Source organism: Ammospiza caudacuta, chromosome 6 (assembly GCF_027887145.1).
Source record: "Ammospiza caudacuta isolate bAmmCau1 chromosome 6, bAmmCau1.pri, whole genome shotgun sequence".
Classification (NCBI taxonomy): Eukaryota; Metazoa; Chordata; class Aves; order Passeriformes; family Passerellidae; genus Ammospiza; species Ammospiza caudacuta.
In genome coordinates, this window is record NC_080598.1 from 53,581,900 (window position 1) to 53,599,713 (window position 17,814).

General features: G+C 47.2%; 1 protein-coding gene across 1 annotated transcript in view; it reads right to left on the minus strand.

Annotated features, from left to right (window-relative positions):
- The window catches only part of CCDC85C (coiled-coil domain containing 85C), a 112,579-nt gene that overhangs the window by 11,412 nt on the left and 83,353 nt on the right, over nucleotides 1–17,814 (minus strand). The window contains exons 3-4 of the mRNA XM_058806617.1: nucleotides 15,380–15,484; nucleotides 1,073–1,168 (exon numbers count right to left, since the gene is read on the minus strand). Of these exons, the coding sequence (XP_058662600.1) occupies nucleotides 1,073–1,168; nucleotides 15,380–15,484 (201 nt within the window). The remainder of the gene's footprint in view (nucleotides 1–1,072; nucleotides 1,169–15,379; nucleotides 15,485–17,814) is intronic.

Here is a 17,814-nt window from a genome sequence, read left to right on the forward strand (position 1 = left end):
TTCTCCTGACATTTGTTGGTTTTACCATCACCACCACCATCACAATATCTGTGCTGGAGCCAAGAGACCCTGGACAGGCATGATATACTAAGACAGAAACACTAAAAATTATAAAATTTAGGAATTTGTGGATCACAACTACAAGCAAATCTGTGCCATTTATTTATGTGTCAGATGTGGAAAGGTACAAAGCAAAGAGCTTTGTAAGCATCTGTCTCCAGGTCTAAGATAATCCAAGCTGGTGATGCCACTGCTGGACCTTTTTTCCAGCTAGGACCATAGGGATCTGAGCTCCAGAGCAGCCATCCAGGAATTCTCCTTTGAGTTGATGTAATCTCTTTAAACCCGTACAAAATGCTTCAGCAAATCCAAATCTATAAATCACTATATTTCAACCAAAGACTAATTTAGTTAAGGGACTTCCCAGCCATCCCTATTGCACCTTGTAAAGGATTTTTGCTTTAGAAGGAAGCACAGAAGTATCTTGCTTAACTAGTTAAACATGTAGCACTGGGGAATTACACTTTTTCTGCTAATGGATGGTCACTAGAACCTGAAAGCTGCTGTGAAATCACAAGTTTTCTCCTTTAACTCCCCTACCAGTCTCCCATGGTCCCACTGTGAATGGTCCTGACTTAATCCCTACTGATGATGCACATCCTACACTGTTTGTTGTATATTTTCATAAAATAAAATCTTTCTCCTTTGAAGAGTGCTGCAGGATTTTCAATAACAAAATATATGAGGAAATGCAGGTTTTGTGTCCCTTTTTAAAACAGCATTTTGGTCACCACTGTCACCCCAGCGCCCCAGTTTACACAGGGCTGATGAAAACAAAGGGCAACCAACACCTTCAGCATCAGCAGCTTTTATTGGAGGCTTCCAACCCCCAAAAAATAGCTGTGCATAATCTTGCTTAGCTCTGCAACTATTTTAAGAAGCAATGCTTATTCATCATGATACAGGTGCTGGTTACCAACATGCTGCCTGTGTATCAATTTCTGTGCTCAGCTGTTCCCACAAGCAGGGGCAATGCCCAGCTCTGACACCCCAGTGCCCCACACAGCCTTACCTTCATAGCATGCACCACAGCCTCTGGCTTCTGCCCCACAGGGACATACCCTGCTGCAGGGGAAGGTGCAAGGTCAGATGCCATGCGAGCTGGTCCCTGTGGAAACCACATAAGATATGTGTTAACTCCCCTTTGGGGGATTTAAGTAAGGATAAATAAAAGATTCAGAAAATTTGACCACTAGCTTGTCTCAAATTTAATCCCCTCAGCCACCTTCAGAGACAAAGGACACCACTACTCCTTCCTCACAAGTCACTTGATTTGACACTATTTAAGTACCAGCACTCAGTCTAGATGTGTTCAGGCAGGAGATCACCCTGGTTTAAATCTAAATTTATTCAAGAAACATTTTTTGTTCATTTAGGATAGCTTTCCACAAGGACAAGATCAAACAGTACCCATCCTTCTAAACATGGGAGCAATGCAAACAAGAAGATTTTCCAGCATCAAACAGTCATTTCTAAGAAGCTGTGCTCATGAAAGAAACAGTTGGCATAACTTCATTGCTTCTCTGGCAGTGCTTCCACATTGACATCAAGTACCCATCTTCAGCTACAGAGAAAATTGTGAAAGCAACCTTAAAACAAGCAGATGTCCAAATCTAATGTTGGCTGGGTTTGTTTCCAAAATGCTGGCCAGTCCTCCTGCATGAAGGATTCCAGTGGGAACGATGCCGAAATTACATTTTACAAAAGATTTCTACTGTCCAACCAGCCTTGTAAGCATTTTTCATAGGGCTTTCCTTTTTCTACAGGCATCCAGCTTGAATTATGAGAGACACAATATCTTTATTCAGTGAGATGCACCCTGCCTGTCCTAATATTTTTGCATTGCTTTGTAACTCCAGGAGAAATCAACAATGAAATCATTGACCAAACTTGTATTTAGCCTTCACATCCTTTAGGAAACACAAAGAATTATTATACTTGGGGGCCTCTGAAAGCAAATTGGGATGGCAGAGCAGCATGTAGCACCATCACAGGAATGCTTTCACACACAACACACGAGGCACTCCATTCACCTCTTCCCTGGTTTAAAAACACAGCATTTTTATGCTTTGTCTCATCATTTTGCCTTCCATACCAAGGCCAGCAAGTTAGTTGTGCCAGAAGAATCACAGAATAATAGAAATACAGAATGGTTTGGGTTGGAAGGGACCCTAAAGATCCTCTAGTTCCAAGCCCCTGCCATGGGCAGGGAACCTTCCACTAAATGAGGCTGCCTGAAGTCCCACCCAGCCTGGCCTTGAACACTTCCAGCAATGGAGCATCCACAGCTTCTCTGGGCAACCAGTGCCAGAGCCTCACCACTTTTACAGCAAAGGAGAACCAATGGATGGGGCACTTTCTCAGCTCTCATTCTTCCAAATGTTTTAAGTTGTAGGAGCCTTTTTACTCCTAAAAGCATTTGTGGCATGTTAAAAAGGAAAAGTTGGGCTAATCCATTAGGCTACAGACAAAAAGCACAGAGCCTTTCAAGCCCTGGCCACAGATCTGTGCCTAACCCATGCCATGACCAACAGCCATTCACTCAAAATAGCAACCTTCATGAACTGAGTTACAGGTGATACACAAAGTTCCTTTGCAGAGGGGTGGCATCACAGAAAAGGAAAGTTAGACTTACTAACCCCACAGAAATTCTCTAAGGTTATTTAACAGCCTGAAAAAGCAGAGGCACTCACACGATTCTGGACCTAGGGGCAGAGTGTTACAGCTTGGCCATCTGGGGACACATCCTCAGCCACCCCATCCATAACATCAGACAGAAAAGCCAGAGGCTGAGGGGAGCACTAGGGACTGGATCCAGCCAGTCTACAGCTGCAAAATGGGGTACAAACTTCTCACAGGGCTGGTAAATGCAACAGAGTCCTTTCTTTCCATAAATGAGCAGCTTCATGACAAAAGAAAGAAGAATATTCAGGAATTTGTGGTCATACTTGATACGGATCTTCTCCCATGGCCCTCTTCAGAACTAGCACAGGAAATGCCAAACAAAGGTCTAACATCTAATATCTCTTTGGAGTTGGGAGTAATATAACAAAGTTTAAAGGAATTCTGCTGGATATTGCTGCTGACAACATTTTAAATACAGTTTCTTGGCCAAACTAGAGTAGATCACGAGGTCTCCCATATGAAAGACAGCAGCAGCTTCTCCTCACATAACTGAAGGCACTAATGAGCTACAAAGCACTTCCATGATCACAATCACTCTCAAAGTTATTACAGAATACAAATGAAACAAAAATGATTAGAGAGAAATGTTTTTTTCTAAAGAGCTTGATCGTACTTAACCAATCACCATACTGACAAGATAAAAGCATTCTTGCAAACACAGTGATACACTGGATATATTATATCACACAAAAAGCATTCACAGGGTCACCTTCCTTCTCAGACAAAGGCACTCAACTGAGTGGCCCCTGAACACAGGTAGAGAATTTGACTGATGAAGGGAAAAATAACTTTATAAAGGATGAGAAATGCAGCAAAAGAGGTAGACCCAAACCTTGTAGTCAAAGTGACAGATTGCTTCATTTCTAAAATAGGCACGATCCTTGATCCTTAGAAGTCAAAAGCCCCAGCCAGCAGAAAGAGATCTCCAAATTGCTGAGTGCCATCATCATCAATGCTGAGTGAACCATGGCCATGCCATTGAGCCATTGCTCCAGGCCACAGAGAGCTCCCCACCATGCCAGGCTGGTGCTACAAAAGGTCAAACACACCTGTGAAGAAGGTGGGGGAGCAAGCAAGGATCTCACCAACATCCCCAGTCTTTGGGGGTGCAATATTTGGCAGCAATGCAATCTCTGCAGCTTTGGGATGCACCCAGCAAAATACACACATGGCTAAGGGTGGCTTCATGTTCATCACTGCAGGCAGAGCTTCTTGTGCAGCTGCACCCCCAGGGAAGGCTCTTCCCAGACACACAGACAGTCAGCATTTTTAAAGGGGTTGGTGCTTCATTCCCACTGATTTCATGTGGTTCACAAAAAAGAAAAAAAGCTTCAGCCAAACTCCTATCAGCTTCCTGCACAGAGGCACACATAAAGGAGGCCAGAACTGCAGTCAGCAAGGAAAGAAGTGACAACACATCCAGCAGGATGCATGGCCAGCCTTTGGAGGATGGAGGAGAGGAAAACGGGCAGAGTTCACCAACAGTGTTAGCTGAAGAGGAGGAAATGGAAGGAATTGGAGAAAAGGTCAAGGTTGCTATATTGGAAAACTGCCAGCAGTGGGAGAAGGGAGGGAATGGGAAGGAAGAGGAGGATGTGTATTTTACCCAGCAGGAAATCCATTGAGGTGAAATGCAGAGGAGAGGGAACCAGAGATTTGAGACAGGAGGTTGGAAGTAGGGCAGGCAAAACCTCAAGAAGTCAGTGTTTAAGTAGTAAGTAAAACTGCACAGATGGAGGAGATTCCTCATGCCTAGAACAGATGCATTTGGAAACTGTAGGCAAGAATTCCCACAGCTGCACCCCAGCACTCCAACTCAGCTAATCTGAGGAGCCCCACCACTGCAGAAACCCATGCCCTTCCTGTTCCCTACAGCTGACATTTCCACAGGCACAGGAACACCACTGACTCAGCACCCTGGCAGACAATAATAGCAAGGTTAATCTGGTTACATCCTAAGAAGTAGAAATTGTCCATATAGGCAAAAAGCAACATGGTGTGTTCTGAGGCAAGTGTCACTCTCAGTTTCCTCTCCCCGTCTGCTTTTGTCGAACGTGCAGTCTCTGTATTAGATGCACATATGGCTTTTCCACTTGCCAGGTTTTTATAGTGTTTGGTAGTTCAGAGGTGGTTTACTCTCCACCCTCAGACACATGGCTGAGGCATTATGTAATTATATAAATGAATGGTGCTACAAGACTGCTCAGAAGTCACCAAAAATGCCATTAAAATTTATAACAGAGATGTTGAGAAACAGCATACCACTTCCAGCTGCAGCCACAGCCAGTCACCCCAGCAGAGGAAGAGCTGCCCAGCAGTGAGATTGCCTAATTAAGGTAATGCCTAATTAAGGAGAGGGGTATAGGGAAGCACCTTTCCTCCTCATGCACAGGGTTTATCAACCACTGCACCTCTGAGACCCAAAGGTAGCTCTCCTTAAGAAGCAAAAGTCCCAGGGAACCAGAGGCTGTGGAGCTGTGTGTGACCCATCCCAAGCCTCCTCAGCCAGTTGGTGCTTTTGCTTCTCTCCAAACCACTGTGGCTGCTCAGACCACTCTAGATTGCTGTGGCATGGATCTCTGATGAGCTCAGCCCTGGACAGAACAGCCCTGTCTCTGCTGCCAGGATGGCTCTGGGACTGCAGTGTCCTCAGAGGGTCCTGATGAGACTCTCAGCATCCCTCAAAGGAGGACAATGCCAAGTACCCCCATATCCAGGGCCTTTTCCACAGGGAAAACCACAAGAGCTATTCCTCTGCTGCCTCTGTGCAGACAGCAGTACTGAAGCACCACTGAACACATTTCCCTAACAGCCCTCACTTGTTCTTCCATTTCAAGCACAAATATTTGGTGGTATCAATGATGGGACCAATGCACTTCTCAGAGCTTACTGCTCCCATGTGGCATCAGTCCCCTCCCCACACCATGCACACCAAAACCACAAATCTACCAGAGAAGCTCAATTCCATCTGAGACCCTCCCAGAAACCTCTCCCTGGAGTTGGCAGGGCTTGTCTCCAAGGCTCTATGGAGACTCACAGTCCAACTGCAGAACTGACTAAGAGAAGAGAGAAACCCTGCAGTCCCTCATGCCAGAGCACCCTTGAAGCAACATGTTACACACAGGGGATAAGTTCCCCAATTCTCTGTTGCTAGAATGAAACTGACACCCTCCAAACCAAAGCAGAAAACAAAGCAAATCAAAGTAGCCCCATTCACTGCCCCAGACAAAGACCATCATCAGCAAAGCAACAGTGCTAATGTGAGAGAGAAAATCCCCAGACCACAAACAGTGCCAATGATCCTTTTCAATCTGACACCAGAAAAATGAAAGCAGAGGCTTCAACTTGCAGCTGCTGGCCAACATCTGCTGCAGTGTCACACCACAATGTCATCACCCCGGTCTAAAACCAAGTCTCCTAATGAGTCCTTGCTGGCTCTGTGTGACTGCATGGGATGTGCTCCAGCACAGATGCTGACAAGCACTGCCATACTGCAATTCCTGTGTACCAATACTCCATTCCTGTGCACTTGGAGGACTAAAATTAAGAAGACTCTCTGCAATAGGGCACACTGAGAAATCCCAGTAATGACACACCTCCACAGAGGTAAAGTAAGGCTTAAAACATGAACATCTCTTCATAACAGTGGGAATGCTTTGGAACCCAGGAAGAAAAAAGCCTAACTGGGCATGACAGGTGTCTGCTCTTTTAGAGGTTCTGGATCAGAAATTAAAAAAAAAAGAAAAAAGAAATTGTGATAAACAATTTCTCCTTGATTCCTCCAGGGATCTGAAAGACATGAGACCTTGGGCCTGCCGTCAGTTTTCAATCTCTTTTTGCTCAATTACATTCTGTCTTTTAATGACACCCTTTCCTACCTCACTGCCAAGAGAGCTATTCCTGATCTGCAGAAAGACTGCAAAAGACTAAATTTCAAAACCCAAAAGAGAGCATCATGCTGGTTTTACTTCAGCCAGCAGGCACAACCTAGGCACAGGGGATGTCTCAGACCAATATGGAACATATGAGCAAATATTGATGCTTCTGAACCTCACATCTTCCCCTTGCCTTCTATTACTTTTTGTCTCCCATTTCAAAAAACAAGCATTTAGAATTCAAACCCGATTATATAAGCCACATTTTTCTAATGGCATACCTCAGACAGCATTAAAGCTAAATGGAGTCATATCAGACACCGTGAAGTTTTTATTGCCGAGACAGAACACAGAAAATTACATTACACCAGGCACTGTCAGACAGCTCATCATAAAATTCCCAGGCATGTCTATTTATCTCACAGTGGTTTTGTTTGCAACCTGCTTACCCAGATTCGAATTGTACTTGGACCCTTCCTTAGCACCTGTCACCATCCAGGTGTTTTAAATAAATAAAAAATAAATGAAGGTGTCAATGCCACTCTGCAAATTAGGAAGTGTTAAGAGACAAGCAGGAGGCAGTAACATGCAGGAACAGTTCATGGGAAGTGGGTGGCAGGGCCAGGACCATGGAAAGGTGCCATGGCTGGCACCCCAGCCCTGCTGTGCTGACAGAACAGGGGCCCGGCACATTTTTGTTGTGAATGGCACATGTGGCTACAAGTTAAAGGGAGTGCCTGGAGCAGATGAGGGAAAACCAGCATCCAAACCAAGGACTGAGAGCACAAGGGCACCCTGGCATGGGAGAAGGGAAGGCAGGGAATGCATCAAACCCCTGAAGCACGGTGTCCCCATCACAAGAGTGCACAGGCAGCACCAAGGGCAGCACTGGGTTCACACGGACTGATGGTCCATTCAGAGTGAGAAATCTCCCTTCACACAAAGATGAGGGGCATGCCTGGGTGATCATACACAAAAAAATCTCCTGTTACCAGCCTGAGAAATTCCCTCATCGTTCTGCATCCCGGGCCACATTTCCCTTCCCTGCAGCTGCAAAGGGTTAATGGCTGAAACAAAGCAAGGGCCGGCTGGAGCAGGACAACTCCAGGCTGACATTCCACCCTCCCTTCCTGCAAAGTCCCTTCCCTCCCTGCCCAATCTTCTCATGCCCACGGCAGCTCTGCCATTGCCACCACGTGTGGTGCTCCTGAGGGATCCCAGCTCCTCCCAGGGCCCTGCAGGGACAGGGTTACTGGTGGCACTCCAGGGCTACAACATTTCCTGGAGGTACAAAGAAGTGACAGTGCCAGCTCCTCTGCAGACCACACCTTTTTGCCACCCTACTGCAGATGATGCCAGACCTCTGATATCTGAGCATGGGACACCCTGACAGGAGCCAGGGAGCATCCCTGTGTGTCCTGTCTGCCTGGCAGATGATCCAGAGCACTGATGGTGCTTGGCTGTGGTTATTCCATGCCTATTGTACAGAAATCCTGCCAGCACCTACCTCAAACTCAACCTCCAGCTCCTTCTGGGACACTTCAATGGCTGCACAGTCCCAAAGACAGGGTGGGCTGCCCTGCAGCTGCAAGCACCTGACAGCCTGGCACCAGGAGGATTCCTAGACAGACCCAGCTCTCCAGCACAACACAGGTCCCTGACAGGCAGTGAGTTCAGAGCCATCAGTCCCCTGTATTAGCATCTTCCTTATCAAATCAAGGACTTTATTGCAGATGATAATCTCCTCTGGCATTACTTAATTTGCTGCCTTTAATCACAGAGAGCAGCTGGTCATGTAAACATTCAAATCCATGAATTAACTGCTGGGTCCACACGGGAGCCAGACAGAGCCCGTCTGTGTGTCCCAGCCAGCTCCTCCTGCACCTTCATGGTGCCCCCAGCAGGCATGGATGTCTGCTTAAGTAATAACAAGGACTTACATGGCACTTTCTGATTATTAAATAAGCAATTTAACTCCTTCATTGCTTTCTCAGCAAACATCACAGAAGAATGGCTCCTCTCCCTGGCAGGCTGGCTGCACGGGCTGTGCTGGGGCACCCAAGGGAAGGGAAGATTTCAGAGACTGCCCCGAACAGAAAAACAAAGTCAGGACATTGTTTGCAATGGATGTCATTACAAACAGGAAGGGTGTCTTTTCTCAGCCCTGAGCTGATGGAAGCTCCAGACTCGGGAGGCTCCTTGGAGCACGCAGAGCCGGTGAGTCACACACAGCTCCTCCGGCTGGGGCGAGGGCAGCGTTCGCTCTGTGGGCAGCAGTGGGGATGGGGCATGGTGGTAAAATCACAAAATCACCCCCAACAGCTCCAGCTGCCCCCTCGGACTGTGAAACCCCCTCCAACAGCTGTGCAGAGCGGCTCCAGCCCGTGATTACCTGACAGGAGCGAACAGAACCTGGACAGAGCCAGCCCAGCCGTGCCAGCAGCCGAGTGCACCAACCCTGACTGACTCACAGGGGCACTGTCAGCGTGAGCAACCCCAGAGGCGCTTCTGATAAAGGGACACCAAGCACATTTGTTTGCAGAAGGAAACGGTGGGCATTCTTAAGACTTCCATGATTTTGAAGCAAATCTGCTTAGGGGACGATGCAGGTGAAAGCCTCTGAGTGGTGGAGGATGTGCACAGGAGGGTGCACATCTGCATGGCCCATTTGAGCCTGGCACCCCTCCAGACCTGCGGCAGACCAAGGGTCCCTTGTGCTCCTGCCGCTCCCCTGAGCCACTGCCAGCCCCACACAAGGTACACGAAAAATGAGCATGAGAACCCACAGCAGATCCTCAAAGCAGATAGATTTTTCTTGCTTCCTGTGGTCACCTGTAAGGGTGGATTATGGGCATGGCCTCTCAATGCCTCTTTTGCTCCTCAAAACCCCCAACTCTGTCACTGCCCAACTTTGTGCTGGTCAGCTGCCATGGGGGAAAAAGCCACCCACTGCTCAGAGCCTCTGCAACAGCAGCAGATGAAGGGCACCTGCTTTCAAAAATTAATTGGTTTGTTCTCAGTTTCACCATAGCACTCCCTGTGCCATAAATCCTGACAAACCTTTCATTTTCCTCCACAGATACTGTTGCTGCAGCGGCAAATCAGGCACCTTGAATTCCTCTTTTTGCCTGCTCAGTAACATCCTGGTGGTATCAGTGAAGCCAGTGGGAAGGAGCTGCCTTCTTGTCATGTTTCTCTCAATCATTGCTTCCCCCTGCCTAAAAAGGCACCATGGCCACCACTGATGTGGGAAGGTGAGAAATCAGCCTGGAGTCATCCTCTGACACACACCAGCTGAGCTCAGCTCACCTGACAGTGACAGGGGATGGGTGCAGGGATGGGAGAAGGCAGGGGACCATCAGGGAACAGCACAGGAGGGGCTTCTGAAGCAACAGAAGGGGCTGGAGGCATTTTGAGAGGCCACAATGAGATGCTGAAGATGTAAATGCAGTTCTGGAGATGCCCATGCCCAGGGTTCATGTAGCACTGTGAGGGCTGGGGGTTCCTTGCTGGCAGGGGAGGGGCTGCTGTGCTCTGCTGAGACACCTTGGGGCCCCATGCAGGGGCAATCAGTGCTCCAAGGGTTCCCCTGACTCTTCTTGGGTGCATCTTCAGGACATCACAATGAGAACAGTGGGGTGATCTTTAGCGATTTCAAGCTTGATTTGAAAAGTCAAGTTGACTTTAAGAAGCTGATCCAGTTCTTCTCCCTGAGAGGAATAGATTTATTCCCATGCAGGCTGAGGAGGGACTACAAGATTTGCCCTGTGAGTCCCCAGACCAGGCCTGGGCCCCAGTTACATCTCCTTGCCTACACCAGGTTGTTCAGGAGCTTTGTCCTTCCTCTGCAGGGAGCTGAGGGAGAGATAGACCTTTACCTTCTCACTTTTCTTCTGCCTTAGCCCTTGTACTGAGCAGGATGGAGCCACTGTTTTTCCAGCCAAAAGGGAGAGCCAGGACTGCCACTGGGGTTGGGGTTTAGCTGCTACGTTCCCTCACATCACCTCTCCCACCACTGCTCTCACAGGCTCAGCAGACAGCCAGAGCTTCAGCCAAGGACTCATCATCCCTTCCCACTCCATCTAATGGCTTCTCTTTACACCTACAGACCACAAACATTTGGGCTTGTTGTTGTAATAGCAAGTGTGCCATCTGGCAAAACAAAATCCACTTCCCTCAGGCATCTCTGCAAGGCAGAGGTACAGAATGTGACTCCTTGTGGCAATCAAGGCAAGGGGCTGGTGCTGCCAGAGGTATCTCCCAGGCTTTGCATCCTTCAAGAAGTGGGCACTGGAGAAAAATACAGTCAGGAACAGTGTCAGGAAGCCAGAGACTCAGCAGCCCTCTAAGCTGAGTGCCCTCCAGTACATAACCACACTACTATGGATTTTCCTATGGACCTGGTTGGGTTTGGAACCGATTTAGAAGGGAAAAAGAAATTGTGTCTCTCCAGAATGATCTGTAGTCTACACAGACTCCTGAGAAGCAGCTTTGAATACTCTAACAGAAATCTCCCTTTTATCTGGAGATGCTTATTGTTGTCCTCAGGGACCTGTATAAAAGCTGGGTATTTGTTGTCAGTATAGTGCAAGAGTGCTATTGTCACTATACTGCAAAGGTTCCATATTGCTGGAGTTTTGTACCTCCTTCATGTTTCTTGTAGGCAGCTCCTCCAGGCACTGACTCCTCCTTGTCCTCACAGCAACCAACTGATTCCAGTTCCCTCAGCTAACCAATCCATTCTTTTATAACACTCTTCTTATTGGCTACAGGCGTGGCCTGTTAACACCAGGCCTGTTCCTAATCCTTACTAATTAACCCAGCTGCAACTCTTTAGGGGGTAAGACTACATTCTATACTACCTTATATTCTATCCCCCTACAGGTATTGGCATCATCAGCAGTCCTCTCAAAAAGACAGAGCTTGTCTCAGCTCCCACAGAGTGTATCTGCAGGTACTTTCCCCAGGGATTCCCAGTTCCAGACCCAGGATGGGCTCCAGCCACAGCACCAGCAGACACATCCTGCACCCACATGGGGAACCACAAGGAGCTCCTGCTCCTCACCAAGGGAACACTACAAACTTAGTACAAAAACTGAAGGAAGAGGAAGGTGAGGATTATTCTAACCTAACCTGTCACTCACACCCACACACCTACAAACACACACTCACAAGTTCACCAAAAGGTGGCCAGGGTCCCTGTGTGTGCCACAGAAAACAAGGGACACCCACTAGCAAGCCCTAATGACAGCCTTAGCATCCCTCCTCATTGACAGCAAAGAAATGGGCTCTGGGACACATTTTTCACATGCCTTAGGAGTCAGTGGTGATTACAGGCTGACCTTTATCTCAGCATCTTGTTTACCCTCCAAAAACCCTAGGAAAGCTGCTGCCTGTTGCCTCCTTTCCATCACTTTGGTCATCTTATCTATTCCTTCCTCTTGGAACCACAGGAAGAAAAATTGTGGTGCGACACTGCTCCTGTTATCAGGGAACCAGTCCTCTGCTGGTGAGCCATCTGTGCTGTGGCCTTATCACAGCCCAGACCTCCCAGTCCTGACATAAACCACACATCCTGGGGTGTTTACCCAGTTCTTTGCTGCCAGTCACATCTGTGGCCATCAGCAGGGCCAAAGCATCCCCTCATCTAGAATTCCTGCTGCTTTCACACACACTTTCCCACCCACACTCCATGCACACCACCCTCGGTATTTCCATTGAATTACTCCCACCAAAGGCAGGATTCCCATTATAAATCACATGAACACTGCTAGCAGATTTAAAGTGTAAGCCAGCCAGGCTAGCTCTGACTGCTAGCAACAAGCTGGTTCATGTTTAATGGTGTTCTTCGCCAGTGTGGATAAATGGTTCCTCCAGGCAGCTGGTTTCTGAGCCTCTCAAGCTGATGGTACCACCACAGGAGCATCAGCAGCCCTCAGGTCACCTTCTCATGCCTGGGCACTGAGATGGGCCTGTGGGCAGCAAGCAGGTACATGAAAGTCTGCAGGGAACATGTGTCCACATGGCAGCCACGGAGAGGCCAAAGAGAGAAGTGCAAGCTCTGGGCTATACCTCAGCCCCCCAGCTGTGCTGCAGGGGTCTGGGATGTCCCCCTGGGGGAGGGGGCAGTGAGCAAGCAGCTCTGTGGGGTTTAGCTGCCAGCTGCAGTGAAACCATGACACCCAGATGCCAGGTGGGCCACAGAGTCCTCAGCAGGGCACGGCTCTGGTACCTCAAAGACAGCTCTCAAAGGCAGCTCTCATGCCTGGGACAGCAGCTCACATGAGACTGAGCAGCTCTGGAGGCTCTGGCAATGGGAAAAACAGAGCCAGCCTATCCAGTCCCATCCCAGAGAAATGGCAGATCCCATTAGGAGCTTGTTGCTGCCTCCTCTCATGAGTCCAAGCCAGAGGAAATCACCCTCACCTCCCAAAGGACACAGTACTCTGGTACTCCATGAAATGACACTGGGTGGCAGCTCCCAGAGCTGGAAAAGTTGACTCTTTGCTATCAGTTCAACCTAACAATATATCACACCTTCCCCTGCAAAGGACAGGGTCTTGTAGGCCAGACTAACAAGGACTGCTGTTCCTGGATATTTGGTAACTGCAGACTACACAGCAAATCTGTAATTATCTGTATGCGTGAAGCCCAATGCACAGAGCACAACTGTGAGAGTCTTCTGCTTCTGCATCCTGAGGGTGCACTGCTGTCCCTGATCCAGGACACACCAGGAACACCCAGCTGTGTCCTACACTGGGCTATGTCAGAGCCTGGAGATCTGGGGTGATGCCTGCTCGTTACCTGTGTGACAGTGACAGGGATGAGCTGGGAACTTCCCAAAGGGGTTACACAGGCAGTGCCAGTGATGGAACCCTGAATGGATGGGGCAGCTTTGAAGCTGACACCAACTGTCCATCACTCACCCACAGGAAGCTTGTGCAGGCACAGAGAAGAATGATTTCTCACAAACTCATGCCTGCTTTCTGTTAAAAAAAGCCACAGAGAAACCCAGGTACATCTAAATATCCACTTCTGGGCATGCTCAAGTCATTCAAATACATTTTCATGAATCTGTGGTCATTATCCTCGTCACAAAAACAGTGTATCACATCAAGCCACAAACCAAAGATATTTTGTTAGAAATAAATAAATAAATGGCTACATAAGCATCTCAGACAAGGTGGATTTGGATCCAAAGCTGTTTTTGTTTTTCTCTATTGACTTCCCACAAAGAAGGCAGAACACAGCTAGGGTGACAGATGAAAGTGAATGCCACACAGCACCCAGGACTCTCCATAAATGCCAGGTGCCATCTCTTCCTTGAGGAAGGAGAGAAAACAGGGACAATTGGCCAGGAAGGAATCCAGCAGGCAGGACCATCTGCCACCAGCCCTCACAGAGCACCAGTGAGCTGCAGGGGCCAATGCTCAAGCAGAAAACTCTCCTGCCAGCTCCCATCCCAGCACAGCCCCTCTGCAGAGAGCTGCTGGATGTATCCCAGCCTGACTGACAAGATCAATGTAAATCATGAGTAGTAAATGTAAAATCCTTGGGGCAACCAGCACAGGCTGACTGAGCATCACCAACCTGGAACAAAGCTGGGAATCAAAAGCCTGAGCACCAGGGAAGCAAAGCAAAATCTCTAAAATTGTAAGGCTGGCACAGCCAGACAAACATCTCCTGGTTCAAGTCTCTCTGCACTCCCTGTAAAGTGTCCTGTCTTTACACATGGGGCACAAAGTTACAGAAGTGAATATTCACCTGGACAGCTTTATCCCTCTTTTTTTAGCTTGAAGCATCTCTATCTATCCTGACATTTAGCAGGGATAGGAAGGGGATATGCTTCCATACTTGAGTTTTATTTATGCAAACTTTGTTAAATTATCATTGTGCCCTTCTTTACAACTGTAAGAGATAGACAAAATCTACAGAATGACTTTTTCCCAGTCAAGCAGCCAACACATGACTGGTCCTACAGAAGCTGCAGCCCTGCTGTCCAGGGTCCCAGATATGGAGCAGTGAGGTTCTCCAGCTCTGCTGCCATCAGGATTTTGCTCACATTCCTAACACTCACAGCCCACTCCCAGCAGGACTCTCTGACTGTTTCTGCACTCTTCCTCTAATCTGGAAAACAGCATCACCACCCAAACATAGAGGCCCAGGCATGAGGGTAACATCTGGAAGGCAAACAGCTGGCAGGGCTCCTCAGCCATGCCCTAGCACAGCAGCACAGATTCCATCTTATGCAGGAGGCTTTAGTCAAAGTTGTTCTGAGGTTTGGGAAGCAATGCAGGCAAATCTTAGGAAACCCAAACCTCATTTGTGATACAGAAAAACCTAAGAACTTACTCACTAAACAATCCTGTCCATGCACTGCCAGACACATGGCAAGCTTCACCCACAACCAGCTTTTTTACAGCAGGCACAGGGCATTTACCAAGACGCTGCAGGTGTACCAAGCATCACCCCAGCTTTAAAAGATTCACAAGAGTGACTGTCAGTTGACTGAAAACCCACGCTGGGAAGCTGATGAACTAAAATCAGGCAAAGATTAATGTTCCAGGGGCTCCAAATCCTCCCAAGGTTTTTGCTGCATGTTTGCAACTCCAGGTTCAGGGTGAGCAATCCCTTGTGAGAGCTCCCCTGTAACTGGATGTATCCCAGCCTGGCTGACAAGATTAACAAAAAATCATGAGTAACAGCACTCCTTGGGGCAACCAGCAGCTGCAGGGGGGGAAACACAAAATGTCTCTTACGTTCTGCAGGGCGTCCTGGTACTGTGGCAGTGAGGAGAGCTGGGACTCAGAGTGGTACGGGGACAATCCTTTCCTTAGGGTCCGCAGGTCCCCCGCGCTGGACTGCTGCAAAAACAACAGAAAACAGGAAATGTTAGTGGGAAGAAAGAAAGCTGGGCCCCTCCTGATGTCCTGGCTTTTGCCATGACCACATTTGTCCCCTCTTTACTTCTCCCTGCACCAACAGTGACAGTGAACACTGGAATTAAGTGCTTTTTCCATTCCAGTCCTAGAGAAAACACCTGCAAGCAACTGGAGGTGAACTGGTGAAGGTCTGCTACATTAAGTGATACTGCAGGAAGGCATTTTTGTTTTACCTAAGTTCCTACATGCTCAATACAAAACATTTGCTAAGAAGCACATAAAAAATAATTTTTTTTAGTCTTATGCAGATTAATCAATATTAATTTTTTTAGTCTTATGCAGATTAATCAAAATCTGCAAAAAATCCAGATTTTTTTGCAGATTTTTCAAAAAATTAAAAAAAAATTGTTAGTTGTGCAGATTAAATCAAAATCTGCAAAAAATCCACAAACCCCAAACAAACAAACAAACCAATTAACCAAAAAAAACCCACACTAGGAGACATTTTCTAGATTAAGGCTGTGTAAACTACTGTCATTCACGAAAGCTTGCAAAATGTGTGTTGTGACAGGAACAGTTTCTTATTTGGTTATAAATTTGCTTGTACCCACAGGTCTTAAACATAGTCAAACAAATGAAGGTGGTTAATATGACCCTAAAAACCAGATAAATGCAACCAATAGTCTGCACTCACAGAGGAAGGAGCACTGGGTGTTAGGAGGACTGAACAATCACCCTGGGACAAAGTTTCTGCCTTGTGTTTTTAACTCTCTGTGATCTTGAAATGTGAAGAATGAGAAGTGTTTCTCATTTATAAAAGTACACCCAGAAAAAGCCAATACACAAGCAGCCAAATCAAAGGTCTGTGAGAAGATTCTATCTTTATCACCAATAAACATCTCATTAACTTTTCATATTTTTAGCAGTATCAAGCAGTGCACTGTCCTCTATATTAAAGTTTTAAAATCATGACCTTTCAGATTTTTATGCTCTATTAAGACTTTCAACTGCCATTTACTACAGAAATTATGTTTTCTACTTCAAAAGAACCAAAGAAAAATCATTGGAGCAATAAAATTTAACAAGAAATCTCATAAATCATATCAATTGTATGTAAAAACCCCACAGTAAACCAAAGGCCTGAACATAACAGGGACTTTGGAGACTGTTGTCATGCACAGATCTCTGGAAACATCAGAAGTTCATTTCCATTTCCTGCTCAAAGAGAAGAATTAATGCACTCTGAGTGGATACATTATTTTCTATCAGTGTCATATATATTTTCTTGCAGCTACATGGCCTGTTTCAGTTGATATTCAGCTTTGGTTTTATTCCAAAGTGCTGTTTTCTTAGGTTAAAACTTCTACAGTGACCCAGTACTTTCACAACCATTCTGGAGGCCTCACCCTATCAACTTTCCTTTTATAAGCTGTGAAGAGAAGGGCAGTTCTCAAGAAAGCCATAATGAGAAATGGATGCCAGTCCTGTGTGACCCAATCTGCTGGGAGCTGCAGTGTCTCACATGGAGTCAAGTGGTACAGAATGAGTTCAGCATATCAGATATCTGGGATCCCCTTGAATTTATGAAGAGAGAAGATGTGGCCTGTATTTCTTTCACATTTCACAACAGAGAGTCAGAGAGAGAGAGAGATCTGAAGGAGATAACTCCTTCTGAAGCTGAAAAGTGACTGCTGCAAAACTGAGTTTCCACTACTCCTGGGAGGTGTATCACTTCAAAGCAAGGTTAGCAGGTCACAATTGAGGATGATAAGAAGACTCTTGGTTTACTGGCAGTGTCCCAGGCATGTGATGTCTCTTGGTGGTTATCCTGACAGGATTTCTCCTTGGCTGGTCGTGCTCCCACATCCCTGCTGTGTGCAACCCCTTCTCCCCTCCTGTGTGTGTGGACACAGCAACCTCCTGGAGAGCTCCTGGCATTGCTCTGGGCTGCCAGCTCGGGAGCTCAGGCACTCTGCCCTGACGTCTGGGATGAAGGGGCACATGTGTGGCCAAGGGAAAAGCAGAACAAAACAGCAGAGGCAAAATGTGAGGTTGTATCTTTGTGCTGGAGACCCCAGGGGTTGCAGATCCCCTCAAATCTCTGCTCCAGAAGAGTGTGTGGCCTCAGCAGTTTACAGACCATGGGTTACTCAGACTTTTGCAAACCACACTGAGACCTGCAGGATGCCACACCATGGTGGGGTACCAGAAATGTGTAAACAGGCCTGAACAAAGAGAGATTTGCTGGGCATTTGCATCCCAGAAACTAGCTGTCTTGCCCCCAGATCTGAATGGGTTGATCTACATTGGAT